General features: G+C 46.2%; 2 protein-coding genes across 2 annotated transcripts; one reads left to right on the forward strand and one right to left on the reverse strand.

The window, feature by feature from the left end:
- Window positions 1-607: 607 nt before the first annotated feature.
- LOC6596632 lies at window positions 608-2,412 on the reverse strand. Its single transcript, XM_002021604.2, has 3 exons — window positions 1,227-2,412; window positions 949-1,158; window positions 608-871 (listed from the first exon to the last, which is right to left on the reverse strand). The coding sequence occupies exons 1-3, from the start codon at window positions 2,367-2,369 to the stop codon at window positions 728-730; spliced, it is 1,497 nt and encodes a 498-aa protein (XP_002021640.1). The 5' UTR covers window positions 2,370-2,412; the 3' UTR covers window positions 608-727.
- A 272-nt stretch (window positions 2,413-2,684) lies between these two features.
- LOC6596633 lies at window positions 2,685-10,314 on the forward strand. Its single transcript, XM_026987410.1, has 13 exons — window positions 2,685-3,065; window positions 3,134-3,673; window positions 3,730-3,888; window positions 3,961-5,109; window positions 5,178-5,717; window positions 5,774-5,932; window positions 6,005-6,904; window positions 6,973-7,512; window positions 7,569-7,727; window positions 7,800-8,948; window positions 9,017-9,556; window positions 9,613-9,771; window positions 9,844-10,314. The coding sequence occupies exons 1-13, from the start codon at window positions 2,700-2,702 to the stop codon at window positions 10,219-10,221; spliced, it is 6,738 nt and encodes a 2,245-aa protein (XP_026843211.1). The 5' UTR covers window positions 2,685-2,699; the 3' UTR covers window positions 10,222-10,314.
- Window positions 10,315-15,157: the final 4,843 nt, after the last annotated feature.

Raw genomic sequence — 15,157 nt, forward strand, 5'->3', positions numbered from 1 at the left:
TTAACCTTCATTAGGCGCCCGATTCTTATTCCAACTGTCAGCGAAATGAAATTTAATATGTGTCGAGCTCTTCAGGACAGAGTTGGACCAAAGAAGGGCCAAGGATAATCAGGTTGGCTCCGTCCCGTCGTACGAGCTTAATATCCCATTTGTGCAGGGCTGTACTGCATCTCAATGATATGCTTGAAAAAATTACAAATCACCGCAAAAGTTGGCAGAGGAAGCAGAGGATGGCATGGCTTTAATCATCCCAGGATATGCCAAGCAGCCAGCTCGGAGAATGGGTCGACGTGGGAGGGTAAGTGGAAGGAGAGTAGCCAGCTCTGGCAGTCAAACTCAATTTCCAGCTTGTTTCACGCGACGTCGGAGATGGCTGCTCCACCCTGCTTCTAGCCGAGGCGCTAATGCGGCGACATGGCATTATCCTTTCTCGACCAACTCTTTCCGCGCATTTTGGTAATCAGATTTGTGCAATCAGGCGAGTTCCACAAAGATGCCTACAATAGCGGAGTCCCAGAGCAAAGTCGAAACAAGGCTAAAGGGCAACAGCGGTTGCACTTCGAGCACTTGTACAACACGACAACTTGTCGTATATAAACTTAAAGTATTAGGCTTTTATCTATATTTAGGGAATGAATGTGTGTAATATCACTACAATTTTTGATCAGTGCAGTGTGAGGTTATTCCAGTTCGCAGGTGAGGGATGCATCCGGTGGAATGGCTGTGTTCAAGTCCGTTTGCCGGACTGGCTTAGTTGTGACTGTCGCTTCTGGACACGGACTTTCCGGGCCTTGGCCTGTTGTTTCTTTTTCTGCTGCTTGGCATTTGCCTTTTTGGCAGCAGCCTTCTGGCGCTCTACTTGCTCGTTGGCCTGTGGAAAAGCGGCCATATTTAGTTATCGGTAATTAGGTATGTGATTGTACGATTATGTGTAAGAGTGGGTCATACCACGCGGTCGATCTCCTCCTGGCGCTCTGCCTCGATCAAGGCTTGAACTTCGGCAATACGGCGACGCATAAAGATCACATGATCAATGGCTTCTTTCATGTCGTCGCGAGCTTTGCTCAGGCGAAAGTTAGTTTGCAGTATTTCGTCTTCCCAGTGCTCCATGTCCCGATCGTACTTATCGCTAAGCTCGCTATATCGATTACGGTAATCCTGGTAGAAAAGAGGAGTACTTTTAGTTTTTGAGAGAGTGGGGAATCCCCGTCTTCCAATTCGGTTACCTCGATGATCGCGTAGTAGGTGTTGAGGGAGGCTTGCGAAGTGTCGTCTCCCTGCTGGATGGACCTCCTGACGTCCTCGAGCTCTTTCTGTAGCTGGCGGGTGCGCACGTTGTCCTTCATCAGCTGCAACTCCACCTGGGTTTCGTAGTAGGCACAGAGGTAGCGGCACTCGATGGGAATCGTCACAGTAGCCTCCATGCAGCTTTGCTGGAGCTCCTCGACCATGTTGCTCTTGTAGCCCTGCCACCAGGCCTGCGAATAGCGACGGGCCTTGAAGTTAGTGGTGTCCAGGGAGGCTTTTGACTTTTCGAGGTCCTCCTGCAAAGCCTTGTCGATGATAAGCATCTGCTTCTGCTCCCAGATCAGGTCCAGTAGTTTGCGGTAGCCGGCGCCGTTAAAGATCTCAGAGTAGAAATACCCATAAAACCGTTCGGTCTCCTGAAGATCCACCCGGTACTTGGCCCAGTCCAAAGTGTTGGCGGTGTGGTCCCGCACCAGAACGTCCAAGTAAACAAAGTCTTTAAGCTCGCGTCGTCGAAAGAAATCCTCCAACGACCAGGAGAACAGATTGTGGGGTAGGTCCTGCACATGCAGCTCCCCTGTCTCAGGAGAAGCATTCTTCAGTATATGCAGATCGTAGCATGTGCGCCTGAACATAAAGAACAACGACGAGCGCTGCATGGACTCCAGAAGTGCATCATATTGATCTGTTTTCGAAGCCAGCTGTAAGACCTTGTCCCCTATCTGGATCGGGATGGTCTGGGGTATGAGGGCTTTGAGCGTCTCCTTACGCTTCAGCTTGCGGACGAAGCTGTCTAGGGTCCAATTCGCGGGTTGTGAGAGCCCCCGTTTGCCTGCCAACATATATGCACTGGAGACAGAGCCAACCTCCAGCAGAGGGTCATTATCTACTTCGTTGGGATCGAAGATACCCAGATCCTCAAACAAGTTCTTCAAGAACTGGTCCCGACATAGCGCTGGATCGTAGTCGGTATCTATAGGCATTATTCTCTTGTATAAGTCCTCCAAGTCCTCGTCGAGCTTGTCGTCCTGCTGGGCTACACCGGACCCCTGCACCCCGCCGTATTGCACACTGGCACTGGAATCTATCGATCCGTCCGAAATAATGTTGAGGATAGACATAATGGGGGTCGCCTTGGTGCGTGTGAAGTTAAGTAACGAAGGAAAAAAGAATCTAATAATGTGTAACGAAAGTCAACAACAAAAAATAAATCTAGTATTGGGAAAACTAATGAAAACAGGAGCAACGGAATCTATGTACCAAAAAATATAAAACCTTCCGTAACCATTGATAATGACGTCAATGATGTAACAGTGCCATTTGTACCGTCATTTTCCGCGGCTTAGTCCATTTCACACTATTAATCCGTAGCGACACGCCACATTCTAAAGGGGTCCTATATAAGGCGGATCAACCAGATAGCTACATACGCAGGCCATCCTAGTACCAGGATGCGGATCGTTAGCTTCGATGTGCTGTTCGCGCTTTTAATCCTCCACGTCACCATCATACTTGGCCAAGACCAGTATGGTCAGTTGAAAGTCGAAGAACAGAATCCGGACCAAAATGGATTTGCAGGAAACTCATACGATCCATCCATTTCGATCCAACCAAGACCTCAGTGGAGTCAAAATCAATTAAAGGCACAGACCAATATACATGGTGCCGCGCACGGAATTCTGCAATATCCAGGCGGGTCGCTTTCGCACTCAATTCAAATAGGCGGGCAGCAAGATGCCCAAGGTGGAACGTTCATCATACCACCTGCACACTTCCTCACGCAGGCCGATATTGAAACCGACGGGAAACTGAAGACGGTGAGTCGTATTCAAGGACATCCTAATATATTGATATGATAACCTGAAACATGGACCACTTTTAACAGGTTGAGCTTATCAAGAAGTATGGATATCCAGTAGAGACCCATTTCGTGACCACCAGAGATGGCTACAAGCTCTGCATGCACCGCATGCCGCGACCGGGTGCTCAACCCATTTTACTAGTCCATGGCCTCATGTCCAGCTCAGCTGCTTGGGTAATGTTGGGCCCGTCAAACGGACTAGCCTACATACTGTTTCAGCAGGGCTACGATGTCTGGATGTTGAACACGCGCGGCAATATTTACTCCAAGGAGCACACGAAAAAGGGGATCACTATGAAAGAATATTGGGACTTCTCCTTCCACGACATCGGTACCATAGATGTTCCATCGTCCATCGACTTGATCCTGGAGCGCACGCATTTCCATCAGATTCAGTACATTGGGCACTCCCAGGGCTCAACCGTGTTCTTTGTTATGTGCAGCGAACTCCCCGAGTACTCAGGCAAAGTGAAGCTAATGCAGGCTCTCTCCCCGACGGTGTACATGAAGCAGACTCGCAGTCCGGTGCTTAAGTTCATAAGCTTTTTCAAGGGGCCTCTGTTGGTGAGTCTCGTCTGAATTTGTTGACACTTGCCATGACTTCCAGGGCATACTTATAGGTACTACTCAACCTACTGGGAGGCCACGAGATATCCTTGAACACAAAGCTCATCCAGCAGTTCAGGAACCACATCTGCTCAGCCAACGAGATCACGAGTCGAATTTGCGGAATTTTCGACTTTGTCCTATGTGGCTTCAATTGGGATAGCTTAAATCGGGTATGAATCGTGCCTTAGCTGGTCCAAGAACAAACTCGAATCTAACCGTTCAAACTGCCTGTCTCTTCTAAGACTCTGACTCCCATCATCGTCGGCCACGCTTCCCAGGGTGCCTCCACGAAGCAGATCCACCACTACGCTCAACTGCACAGAAATCTATATTTCCGGCGCTTCGACCACGGTCCGATTAGAAACCGCATTCGCTACCAATCCTTGACCCCACCATCCTACAATCTGTCGCAGACGCAGTGCAGGGTGGTCCTGCACCATGGGGCCAAAGATTGGCTAGCCTCTGGCTCGGACGTCACCAATCTGCAGGATCGTCTGCCTAACTGCATTGAGAGCCGGAAAGTGGAATTCGAGAGCTTCACGCACTTCGACTTCGTCATATCGAAGGATGTGCGGTCTTTGGTCTACAATCGCGTTGTAGATCTGGTTGTCACGAACCAGATTCAACCACAGAGGCCAGACGAAGGAAGCTCACACGATCCATCCACTCCAAGCCAACTAAGACCGCAGTGGAATCAAGGTCAATCAGAGGCAGAGATCAATGTACATGGTGATAGGGCGCAAGGCATTCTTCAAAATCCCAATTTAAACTGGTCGCTACAGCACCCAATTCAGATAGTTGGGCAGCAAGATGTACAACAGGAAACGCTCTTCGAACCACGCCCTGTGCAGGTAGAAATAAAACTTCAGAGGCCAGACGAAAATGGATTTACAGGAAACTCATACGATCCATCCACTCCAAGCCAACTAATACCGCAGTGGAATCAAGGTCAATCAGAGGCAGAGATCAATGTACATGGTGATAGGGCGCAAGGCATTCTTCAAAATCCCAATTTAAACTGGTCGCTACAGCACCCAATTCAGATAGTTGGGCAGCAAGATGTACAACAGGAAACGCTCTTCGAACCACGCCCTGTGCAGGTAGACATTAAACTTCAGAGGCCAGACGAAAATGGATTTACAGGAAACTCATACGATCCATCCACTCCAAGCCAACTAAGACCGCAGTGGAATCAAGGCCAATCAGAGGTAGAGATCAATGTACATGGTGATAGGGTGCAAGGCATTCCGCAAAATCCCAATATAAACTGGTCGCTACAGCACCCAATTCAGATAGGTGGGCAGCAAGATGTACAACAGGAAAGGTTCATCATACCACCTGCACACTTCCTCACGCAGGCCGACATTGAAACCGACGGGAAACTGAAGACGGTGAGTCGTATTCAAGGACATCCTAACATATTGATATGATATCCTGAAACATGGACCACTTTTAACAGGTTGAGCTTATCAAGAAGTATGGATATCCAGTAGAGACCCATTTCGTGACCACCAGAGATGGCTACAAGCTCTGCATGCACCGCATGCCGCGACCGGGTGCTCAACCCATTTTACTAGTCCATGGCCTCATGTCCAGCTCAGCTGCTTGGGTAATGTTGGGCCCCTCAAACGGACTAGCCTACATACTGTTTCAGCAGGGCTACGATGTCTGGATGTTGAACACGCGCGGCAATATTTACTCCAAGGAGCACACGAAAAAGTGGATCACTATGAAAGAATATTGGGACTTCTCCTTCCACGACATCGGTACCATAGATGTTCCATCGTCCATCGACTTGATCCTGGAGCGCACGCATTTCCATCAGATTCAGTACATTGGGCACTCCCAGGGCTCAACCGTATTCTTTGTTATGTGCAGCGAACTCCCCGAGTACTCAGGCAAAGTGAAGCTAATGCAGGCTCTCTCCCCGACGGTGTACATGAAGCAGACTCGCAGTCCGGTGCTTAAGTTCATAAGCTTTTTCAAGGGGCCTCTGTTGGTGAGTCTCGTCTGTATTTGTTGACACTTGCCATGACTTCCAGGGCATACTTATAGGTACTACTCAACCTACTGGGAGGCCACGAGATATCCTTGAACACAAAGCTCATCCAGCAGTTCAGGAACCACATCTGCTCAGCCAACGAGATCACGAGTCGAATTTGCGGAATTTTCGACTTTGTCCTATGTGGCTTCAATTGGGATAGCTTAAATCGGGTATGAATCGTGCCTTAGCTGGTCCAAGAACAAACTCGAATCTAACCGTTCAAACTGCCTGTCTCTTCTAAGACTCTGACTCCCATCATCGTCGGTCACGCTTCCCAGGGTGCCTCCACCAAGCAGATCCACCACTACGCTCAACTGCACAGAAATCTATATTTCCGGCGCTTCGACCACGGTCCGATTAGAAACCGCATTCGCTACCAATCCTTGACCCCACCATCCTACAATCTGTCGCAGACGCAGTGCAAGGTGGTCCTGCACCATGGGGCCAAAGATTGGCTAGCCTCTGGCTCGGACGTCACCAATCTGCAGGATCGTCTGCCTAACTGCATTGAGAGCCGGAAAGTGGAATTCGAGAGCTTCACGCACTTCGACTTCGTCATATCGAAGGATGTGCGGTCTTTGGTCTACAATCGCGTTGTAGATCTGGTTGTCACGAACCAGATTCAACCACAGAGGCCAGACGAAGGAAGCTCACACGATCCATCCACTCCAAGCCAACTAAGACCGCAGTGGAATCAAGGTCAATCAGAGGCAGAGATCAATGTACATGGTGATAGGGCGCAAGGCATTCTTCAAAATCCCAATTTAAACTGGTCGCTACAGCACCCAATTCAGATAGTTGGGCAGCAAGATGTACAACAGGAAACGCTCTTCGAACCACGCCCTGTGCAGGTAGACATTAAACTTCAGAGGCCAGACGAAAATGGATTTACAGGAAACTCATACGATCCATCCACTCCAAGCCAACTAAGACCGCAGTGGAATCAAGGCCAATCAGAGGTAGAGATCAATGTACATGGTGATAGGGTGCAAGGCATTCCGCAAAATCCCAATATAAACTGGTCGCTACAGCACCCAATTCAGATAGGTGGGCAGCACGATGTACAACAGGAAAGGTTCATCATACCACCTGCACACTTCCTCACGCAGGCCGACATTGAAACCGACGGAAAACTGAAGACGGTGAGTCGTATTCAAGGACATCCTAATATATTGATATGATATCCTGAAACATGGACCACTTTTAACAGGTTGAGCTTATCAAGAAGTATGGATATCCAGTAGAGACCCATTTCGTGACCACCAGAGATGGCTACAAGCTCTGCATGCACCGCATGCCGCGACCGGGTGCTCAGCCCATTTTACTAGTCCATGGCCTCATGTCCAGCTCAGCTGCCTGGGTAATGTTGGGCCCGTCAAACGGACTAGCCTACATACTGTTTCAGCAGGGCTACGATGTCTGGATGTTGAACACGCGCGGCAATATTTACTCCAAGGAGCACACGAAAAAGGGGATCACTATGAAAGAATATTGGGACTTCTCCTTCCACGACATCGGTACCATAGATGTTCCATCGTCCATCGACTTGATCCTGGAGCGCACGCATTTCCATCAGATTCAGTACATTGGGCACTCCCAGGGCTCAACCGTGTTCTTTGTTATGTGCAGCGAACTCCCCGAGTACTCAGGCAAAGTGAAGCTAATGCAGGCTCTCTCCCCGACGGTGTACATGAAGCAGACTCGCAGTCCGGTGCTTAAGTTCATAAGCTTTTTCAAGGGGCCTCTGTTGGTGAGTCTCGTCTGTATTTGTTGACACTTGCCATGACTTCCAGGGCATACTTATAGGTACTACTCAACCTACTGGGAGGCCACGAGATATCCTTGAACACAAAGCTCATCCAGCAGTTCAGGAACCACATCTGCTCAGCCAACGAGATCACGAGTCGAATTTGCGGAATTTTCGACTTTGTCCTATGTGGCTTCAATTGGGATAGCTTAAATCGGGTATGAATCGTGCCTTAGCTGGTCCAAGAACAAACTCGAATCTAACCGTTCAAACTGCCTGTCTCTTCTAAGACTCTGACTCCCATCATCGTCGGCCACGCTTCCCAGGGTGCCTCCACGAAGCAGATCCACCACTACGCTCAACTGCACAGAAATCTATATTTCCGGCGCTTCGACCACGGTCCGATTAGAAACCGCATTCGCTACCAATCCTTGACCCCACCATCCTACAATCTGTCGCAGACGCAGTGCAGGGTGGTCCTGCACCATGGGGCCAAAGATTGGCTAGCCTCTGGCTCGGACGTCACCAATCTGCAGGATCGTCTGCCTAACTGCATTGAGAGCCGGAAAGTGGAATTCGAGAGCTTCACGCACTTCGACTTCGTCATATCGAAGGATGTGCGGTCTTTGGTCTACAATCGCGTTGTAGATCTGGTTGTCACGAACCAGATTCAACCACAGAGGCCAGACGAAGGAAGCTCACACGATCCATCCACTCCAAGCCAACTAAGACCGCAGTGGAATCAAGGTCAATCAGAGGCAGAGATCAATGTACATGGTGATAGGGCGCAAGGCATTCTTCAAAATCCCAATTTAAACTGGTCGCTACAGCACCCAATTCAGATAGTTGGGCAGCAAGATGTACAACAGGAAACGCTCTTCGAACCACGCCCTGTGCAGGTAGACATTAAACTTCAGAGGCCAGACGAAAATGGATTTACAGGAAACTCATACGATCCATCCACTCCAAGCCAACTAAGACCGCAGTGGAATCAAGGTCAATCAGAGGCAGAGATCAATGTACATGGTGATAGGGCGCAAGGCATTCTTCAAAATCCCAATTTAAACTGGTCGCTACAGCACCCAATTCAGATAGTTGGGCAGCAAGATGTACAACAGGAAACGCTCTTCGAACCACGCCCTGTGCAGGTAGACATTAAACTTCAGAGGCCAGACGAAAATGGATTTACAGGAAACTCATACGATCCATCCACTCCAAGCCAACTAAGACCGCAGTGGAATCAAGGCCAATCAGAGGTAGAGATCAATGTACATGGTGATAGGGTTCAAGGCATTCCGCAAAATCCCAATATAAACTGGTCGCTACAGCACCCAATTCAGATAGGTGGGCAGCAAGATGTACAACAGGAAAGGTTCATCATACCACCTGCACACTTCCTCACGCAGGCCGACATTGAAACCGACGGAAAACTGAAGACGGTGAGTCGTATTCAAGGACATCCTAATATATTGATATGATATCCTGAAACATGGACCACTTTTAACAGGTTGAGCTTATCAAGAAGTATGGATATCCAGTAGAGACCCATTTCGTGACCACCAGAGATGGCTACAAGCTCTGCATGCACCGCATGCCGCGACCGGGTGCTCAGCCCATTTTACTAGTCCATGGCCTCATGTCCAGCTCAGCTGCCTGGGTAATGTTGGGCCCGTCAAACGGACTAGCCTACATACTGTTTCAGCAGGGCTACGATGTCTGGATGTTGAACACGCGCGGCAATATTTACTCCAAGGAGCACACGAAAAAGGGGATCACTATGAAAGAATATTGGGACTTCTCCTTCCACGACATCGGTACCATAGATGTTCCATCGTCCATCGACTTGATCCTGGAGCGCACGCATTTCCATCAGATTCAGTACATTGGGCACTCCCAGGGCTCAACCGTATTCTTTGTTATGTGCAGCGAACTCCCCGAGTACTCAGGCAAAGTGAAGCTAATGCAGGCTCTCTCCCCGACGGTGTACATGAAGCAGACTCGCAGTCCGGTGCTTAAGTTCATAAGCTTTTTCAAGGGGCCTCTGTTGGTGAGTCTCGTCTGTATTTGTTGACACTTGCCATGACTTCCAGGGCATACTTATAGGTACTACTCAACCTACTGGGAGGCCACGAGATATCCTTGAACACAAAGCTCATCCAGCAGTTCAGGAACCACATCTGCTCAGCCAACGAGATCACGAGTCGAATTTGCGGAATTTTCGACTTTGTCCTATGTGGCTTCAATTGGGATAGCTTAAATCGGGTATGAATCGTGCCTTAGCTGGTCCATGAACAAACTCGAATCTAACCGTTCAAACTGCCTGTCTCTTCTAAGACTCTGACTCCCATCATCGTCGGCCACGCTTCCCAGGGTGCCTCCACGAAGCAGATCCACCACTACGCTCAACTGCACAGAAATCTATATTTCCGGCGCTTCGACCACGGTCCGATTAGAAACCGCATTCGCTACCAATCCTTGAGCCCACCATCCTACAATCTGTCGCAGACGCAGTGCAGGGTGGTCCTGCACCATGGGGCCAAAGATTGGCTAGCCTCTGGCTCGGACGTCACCAATCTGCAGGATCGCCTGCCTAACTGCATTGAGAGCCGGAAAGTGAAACTCGAGAGCTTCACGCACTTCGACTTCGTCATATCGAAGGATGTGCGGTCTTTGGTCTACAATCGCGTTATAGATCTGGTTGTCAAAACTTAGAAAGATTTGATCAGAGATACATATGATTTTGATTGGATACAATACTTAACGGATTATTTTAGCAGGAAAGTTAATAAATCAGTCCTGACGATATCGGTCACGACACGTGTTATTATATCCTGTACATAGATTCTATATTCATGTATGTATGCTGGCTATTTCCAATTGCGATCCCTAGACAACAGCAAAAACGAGAGATTACGACAATTTTTTGATAATGTCTTGATACACTCCAACTTCATCTTACATTTGTAACGCTTTTAGAAAATATTTCCAGCGCTCAGATAGAAAAAATACGATTGATGGGAACACCAGAGCGCCTTCGTCTCTAGCAGGAGTTTTTATCAAGCTACAAAGAAAAGCGGAAAGGGCTGCGGCTCTACTTTTATACCTGGTACTAAGTCAGTGTATTTATATGTGAGCTTATGATTTATATATTTTATGCCATATATTTTAAAAGTAATTAACGGTCAGATGGCGGTCAGATGACAATCAGATGGCAATCTGTCGCTGTGGCGCTCATTGTGGTTTCACTGATGAGAAATTAAGATAACCCAATTGATTATTTCATCGATGGAGATTATCTCGAATCTTCAGTTCAGAAGCTAGCATTTTTGAAGTTGAGGATGATTAGACTAGTTATTGTTCAAATTGACCGCCACGATAATTAGTTATCGATCCCTTACAACACTGCGCATGTGCCCTGCTGCATATCGAAGCTTCTTCTTTCAGTCTCAGTCTCTTGCGTACATTACTCGAAAGCACATATGTATAATTCGAAGCTACTTCCCATTTAGATTGAGCCGCCCTGTCCAAATTCTGTCAAATTGCATGGAAGATTGTGCAATCCGTCATTTCCTCTGTGGTTGCCAGCGCTTCCAACGCCCACAGCTTTCCAACCGATGAATCCCCACGCGCCAGCCCAAAAGTTTCGTTAATGTGTGCCTGTAGATTGAGTAAGTTATTAGCATATCGTTTTTTGAGAATATCTAATGGTATATTGTAGTTAGCCTCGCTCATCTCCAAGCCCGGCGTGTGGGTCCAACGCCGCTCCGCTCGGTAGAAGTATGCTCAGCTTCACTGAACATGGTATAGAAGATTGTCAACTCTGTATAGGCTCCGCTAAACTTGGGCAGCGGCAGATTTTAACACACCGATTTCAAATTTGATGCACAACTTTGGCAAGTCTGGCTGGGTCATGATGACGCGGTGGTGGCTGAACGCCAGAGCCGAAGACCCTGGGAGCCCTGTTGAAAGATAATTGAAAACCGATGATCCCAGCTCCCAATAGAGATTAAGAATTGTTTATTCCTTCTGCGACGCTATGATTATTTTCCCAATCAGTTGGCTAGCAGTTGGCCCTTGACCAGGCACCCTCAGGCGCAGGATCGGTCCCTCTTTCCCTCTTCGGCTTTCCCTACCTGGTGAAAGGTAAGGTAAGACGCAAGACGGAATCCAAGTCAGACAGAATCGTATTCCAACAGGACAGAAGCGCTCCTTTTCAATAGCCGGAACCTAACAAGCCGCCGCATCTTTTTTCCTGGCCATCGGCAACTATCTCAAGGACTTTGGCCATGGCAATCAAAGTCTACTCGACTCTAGATAGATCTCTTTGTTGTTAGGTTTAAGGATACATAACTTTATACAATTAGATAGTAAATGTAATCAACTTTTTTATTTATTTATGCTAAGTTAAGTTATGATGAATAAAACTATTGAATAATCATTATTGCTGTATCCTGTTTCGGGGAACCTATCCCGACTACAAAAAGGTGTGGCACCTGAACACAACAAAAATATTTTGATTTATGAAAATGTCCTTGATCCTTGCTAAGGACTCCATAAAATCAGGGACTTTTTTCGATCACAGGAAGCCGTCACACGCCCAAATCTGCCCACAAATAACGGAGATAACAAAACTGGCTTTGAAAATGTAGTTCAAGAAATCGCCAATAGGGGCTGCACCGTACAAGAAAAAAAGAATCGCGTCAAATGGCTGAAATACCAGGCGAACAGAAATCAGCAGAAAGCCAACGATTTAAAAAAAAAATATTTCGACCCCCCTAAAACATGCTGCGATTTTTTTTTGCAATTGCTACAGCTGCTTGCTGCTGATTCTGTTTGCCTGGTATTCCATCCAGGTTTTGGCCATTTGACGCGAGGTTTTTCTTTTTGTACGGTTGCGCCCCTATCGGTGAATTCTTGAACTACATTTTCCAAGCCAGTTACAAGCCAGTTTTGTTATCTCCGTTATTTGTGGGCCGATTTTGGCTTCCTGTGATCGGAAAAATGTTCCTGATTTTATGGAGTCCTTACCAAGGATTATTTTGCCAGACATACATATTTTTATTTATTTATTTATTTATTTATTAAATATATACATATATGTTATATATTAAATATATATATATCTGATTTTTCCCCTTATTTGTGGCCCGATCGAGACGTGCGATGCCTTCCTGTGTTTAGAAAAATGTTCCTAATTTGATGGCGTCCTTATCAAGGATCAAGGATTTTTACTCCAGAAATCTCCTTGATCATTCGGTAAGGACTCCAAAAACCCCAAATATACATATTTAATTTTCTCGACTACTTGTCGCCTGATCTGGGCGGGAGATGGCTTCATGTGATCGGAGAAATGCCCATAATTTTATGGAGTCCTTATTAGGGATCAAGGGTATTTTTGCCAGATATATGTATATATCTTGTTTTCTCCCTTATTTGTAGCCCGATCGGGACGTGCGACAGCTTCATGTGATCAGAAAAATGTCCCTGATTTTATGAAGCCCTTAGCAAGGATCAAGGACATTTTCCCCAATCAAAAATTTGTAGTTTTCTCCGGTATTTGATCACCGATCTGGGCGTGCCACTTTTTTTTGTAGTCTGGATATTTTCCCGATAAAGGACACAGAATGGATGATTTTTCAATAATTTGATATATTATAACTTAGCTTAGCATAAAAAAAAAAAATAAACAAGGGGAAAACATTTGTATCTACTATCTAAATATATGGATGCATATATCCTTAGACCTAACAACAACGAGATCTACATATCTATACTTTATATTCTAGAGTATCGTGCACGCGAAGCCACTCCTTGTTGTCGAGGACCAGGTCGAAAGATGACGATGGCCTGCTATGTGTAGTTTTCTCCGGTATTTGGTCACCGATCTGGGCGTGCCACGTTTTTTTGTAGTCTGGATATTTTCCCGATAAAGGACACAGCACGGATGATTTTTCAATAATTTGATATATTATAACTTAGTTTAGCATAAAAAAAAAAATAAACAAGTGGAAAACGAAGCCACTTCCTTGGTTACCATAGTGAAAGTCCTTGTTGTCGAGGACCAGGTCGAAAGATGACGATGGCCTGTTATGTGCGGATCTTGCAAGGGGTTTTCTGCTGTCACCTATCCCCTGTCCCTGCGCCTCTGTCCTGCTGGAATACGAGTATTTCTGGCTGGGATGCTTTGATAGGACTCCGTCTGGCGGGGGGAAACCGCATAAGACTCGGTTTGTGGCAAAGCGTAGGGTACATATGTAGGTCTGTGAAGGAAGATATATTGTAAAATATTTCCACAAATTTATACAGATTCACTTACGCGTCTCGAAGCCCAACGTTTGATTCGGCGGTGTATGTACCGGATGTTGCTGACGATCCTGATTTCAGGATGAGGATGGAGATCCCATGATAAACGATGATGGGCATATCGGTATCCGCGGGCAAGTGGTATTCCTGGCTACCGGAGGTGTCGATCTGCTAAAATTACAGGAAGTGTTAAATAAAATAAATGCAGAAATAATAACTTCGTAGCTTTACTTGGGGTTGGACGAGGGGGGATCGCGGCATAGTAGTTTGTCGCCAGAGAGCGTCTCGGCCAATAGAGCTGGAGGGAATACAAAATAAAAGAAGAAGAACCCAGAAAAATGATTCAATGGAAAAGATGAATAGAGGGAGAAACAAAAAAAACTTACCCACTCAAAGTCGATGAGGTAAAGCGGGGTGCAGGCGCGAAGATGATGTCGGTAATGTATGCACCTGCGATGCAAGTAAGTCGCACGTCGTAAAAATTTCAGATGAATAAATAAATATAATATATACATAAGTAATATATATAAATATTTATATGTCATAATCAGGGATAATATATACTTTTTCAGCGCATATATTATATATATATTATATATTATATATTATATATATTATATATATGTATATATATTATTATACCATTCAATACGATATACATATTTATGTGTATAGATAGTACATACTATATAGTTCTTATGATTATGCGACTATATATAGACTTTATGGCAAGTGGTTGTACTATGCGTTCGATGATAGTTTGGACTCTATGTTTAAACTGTACATGTATTTCTTTCCAGATTTGTACTATTAATTACTGTTATTATGGTTGATTATTGCGTTTTATTCAAGCATCCGCGCAAACCTTTTTCAGACTGTAGAAAATACCTCTAATCCAAATTGAAAACCAGACAGAACTTAACAGCATGACTTCCGGTAACGAGCACGGGCTCCTGGACCACACAACTTCTTGGGCGTAGATCGCCGACCAGCAGGGATCTTTCGTATTGCACCAGCATGTCTTAAATATTTATTAAACGTTGCGCTGTTTATGAAAAAACAACTTCCACAAATAAAGGCAGTCTTATAAGCTGTGTCCCCTCCCGCTCAATCCTCTGGACAGAGGATACAGCGCGTTTACGTCGTTCTGTTAAGAATAATCCGATCTGATCCAAATTCAGCAAATAATGATGATGCGTTTTCGGGTTTTTCGTATCTCTAAAATTTCAACAGCCATGGCTTGGCGGCTTCCGGCTCAGGAGACCGGCATAATCAAGGACACTGAGCCCTTGACATGATCTAAGTTACAGCCAGAAGGATAGGTAAGATGTTGAATGGCTCGAGG

The sequence above is a fragment of the Drosophila persimilis genome, unplaced genomic scaffold (genome assembly GCF_003286085.1).
Source record: "Drosophila persimilis strain 14011-0111.01,24,50 unplaced genomic scaffold, DperRS2 tig00000124-arrow-pilon, whole genome shotgun sequence".
Taxonomy (NCBI): Eukaryota; Metazoa; Arthropoda; class Insecta; order Diptera; family Drosophilidae; genus Drosophila; species Drosophila persimilis.

Excerpts from the sequence above, each read along its gene's own strand:
- LOC6596632 (XM_002021604.2), bottom strand. The coding sequence starts at position 2,369 with ATGTCTATCCTCAACATTATTTCGGACGGATCGATAGATTCCAGTGCC. Across the intron at positions 1,159-1,226 it reads CCTACTACGCGATCATCGAG|GATTACCGTAATCGATATAG; the intron begins GTAACCGAATTG and ends CTTTTCTACCAG. Across the intron at positions 872-948 it reads AGGAGGAGATCGACCGCGTG|GCCAACGAGCAAGTAGAGCG; the intron begins GTATGACCCACT and ends GCTTTTCCACAG.
- LOC6596633 (XM_026987410.1), top strand. The coding sequence starts at position 2,700 with ATGCGGATCGTTAGCTTCGATGTGCTGTTCGCGCTTTTAATCCTCCAC. Across the intron at positions 5,933-6,004 it reads ATTGGGATAGCTTAAATCGG|ACTCTGACTCCCATCATCGT; the intron begins GTATGAATCGTG and ends GTCTCTTCTAAG. Across the intron at positions 8,949-9,016 it reads CCGACGGAAAACTGAAGACG|GTTGAGCTTATCAAGAAGTA; the intron begins GTGAGTCGTATT and ends CACTTTTAACAG.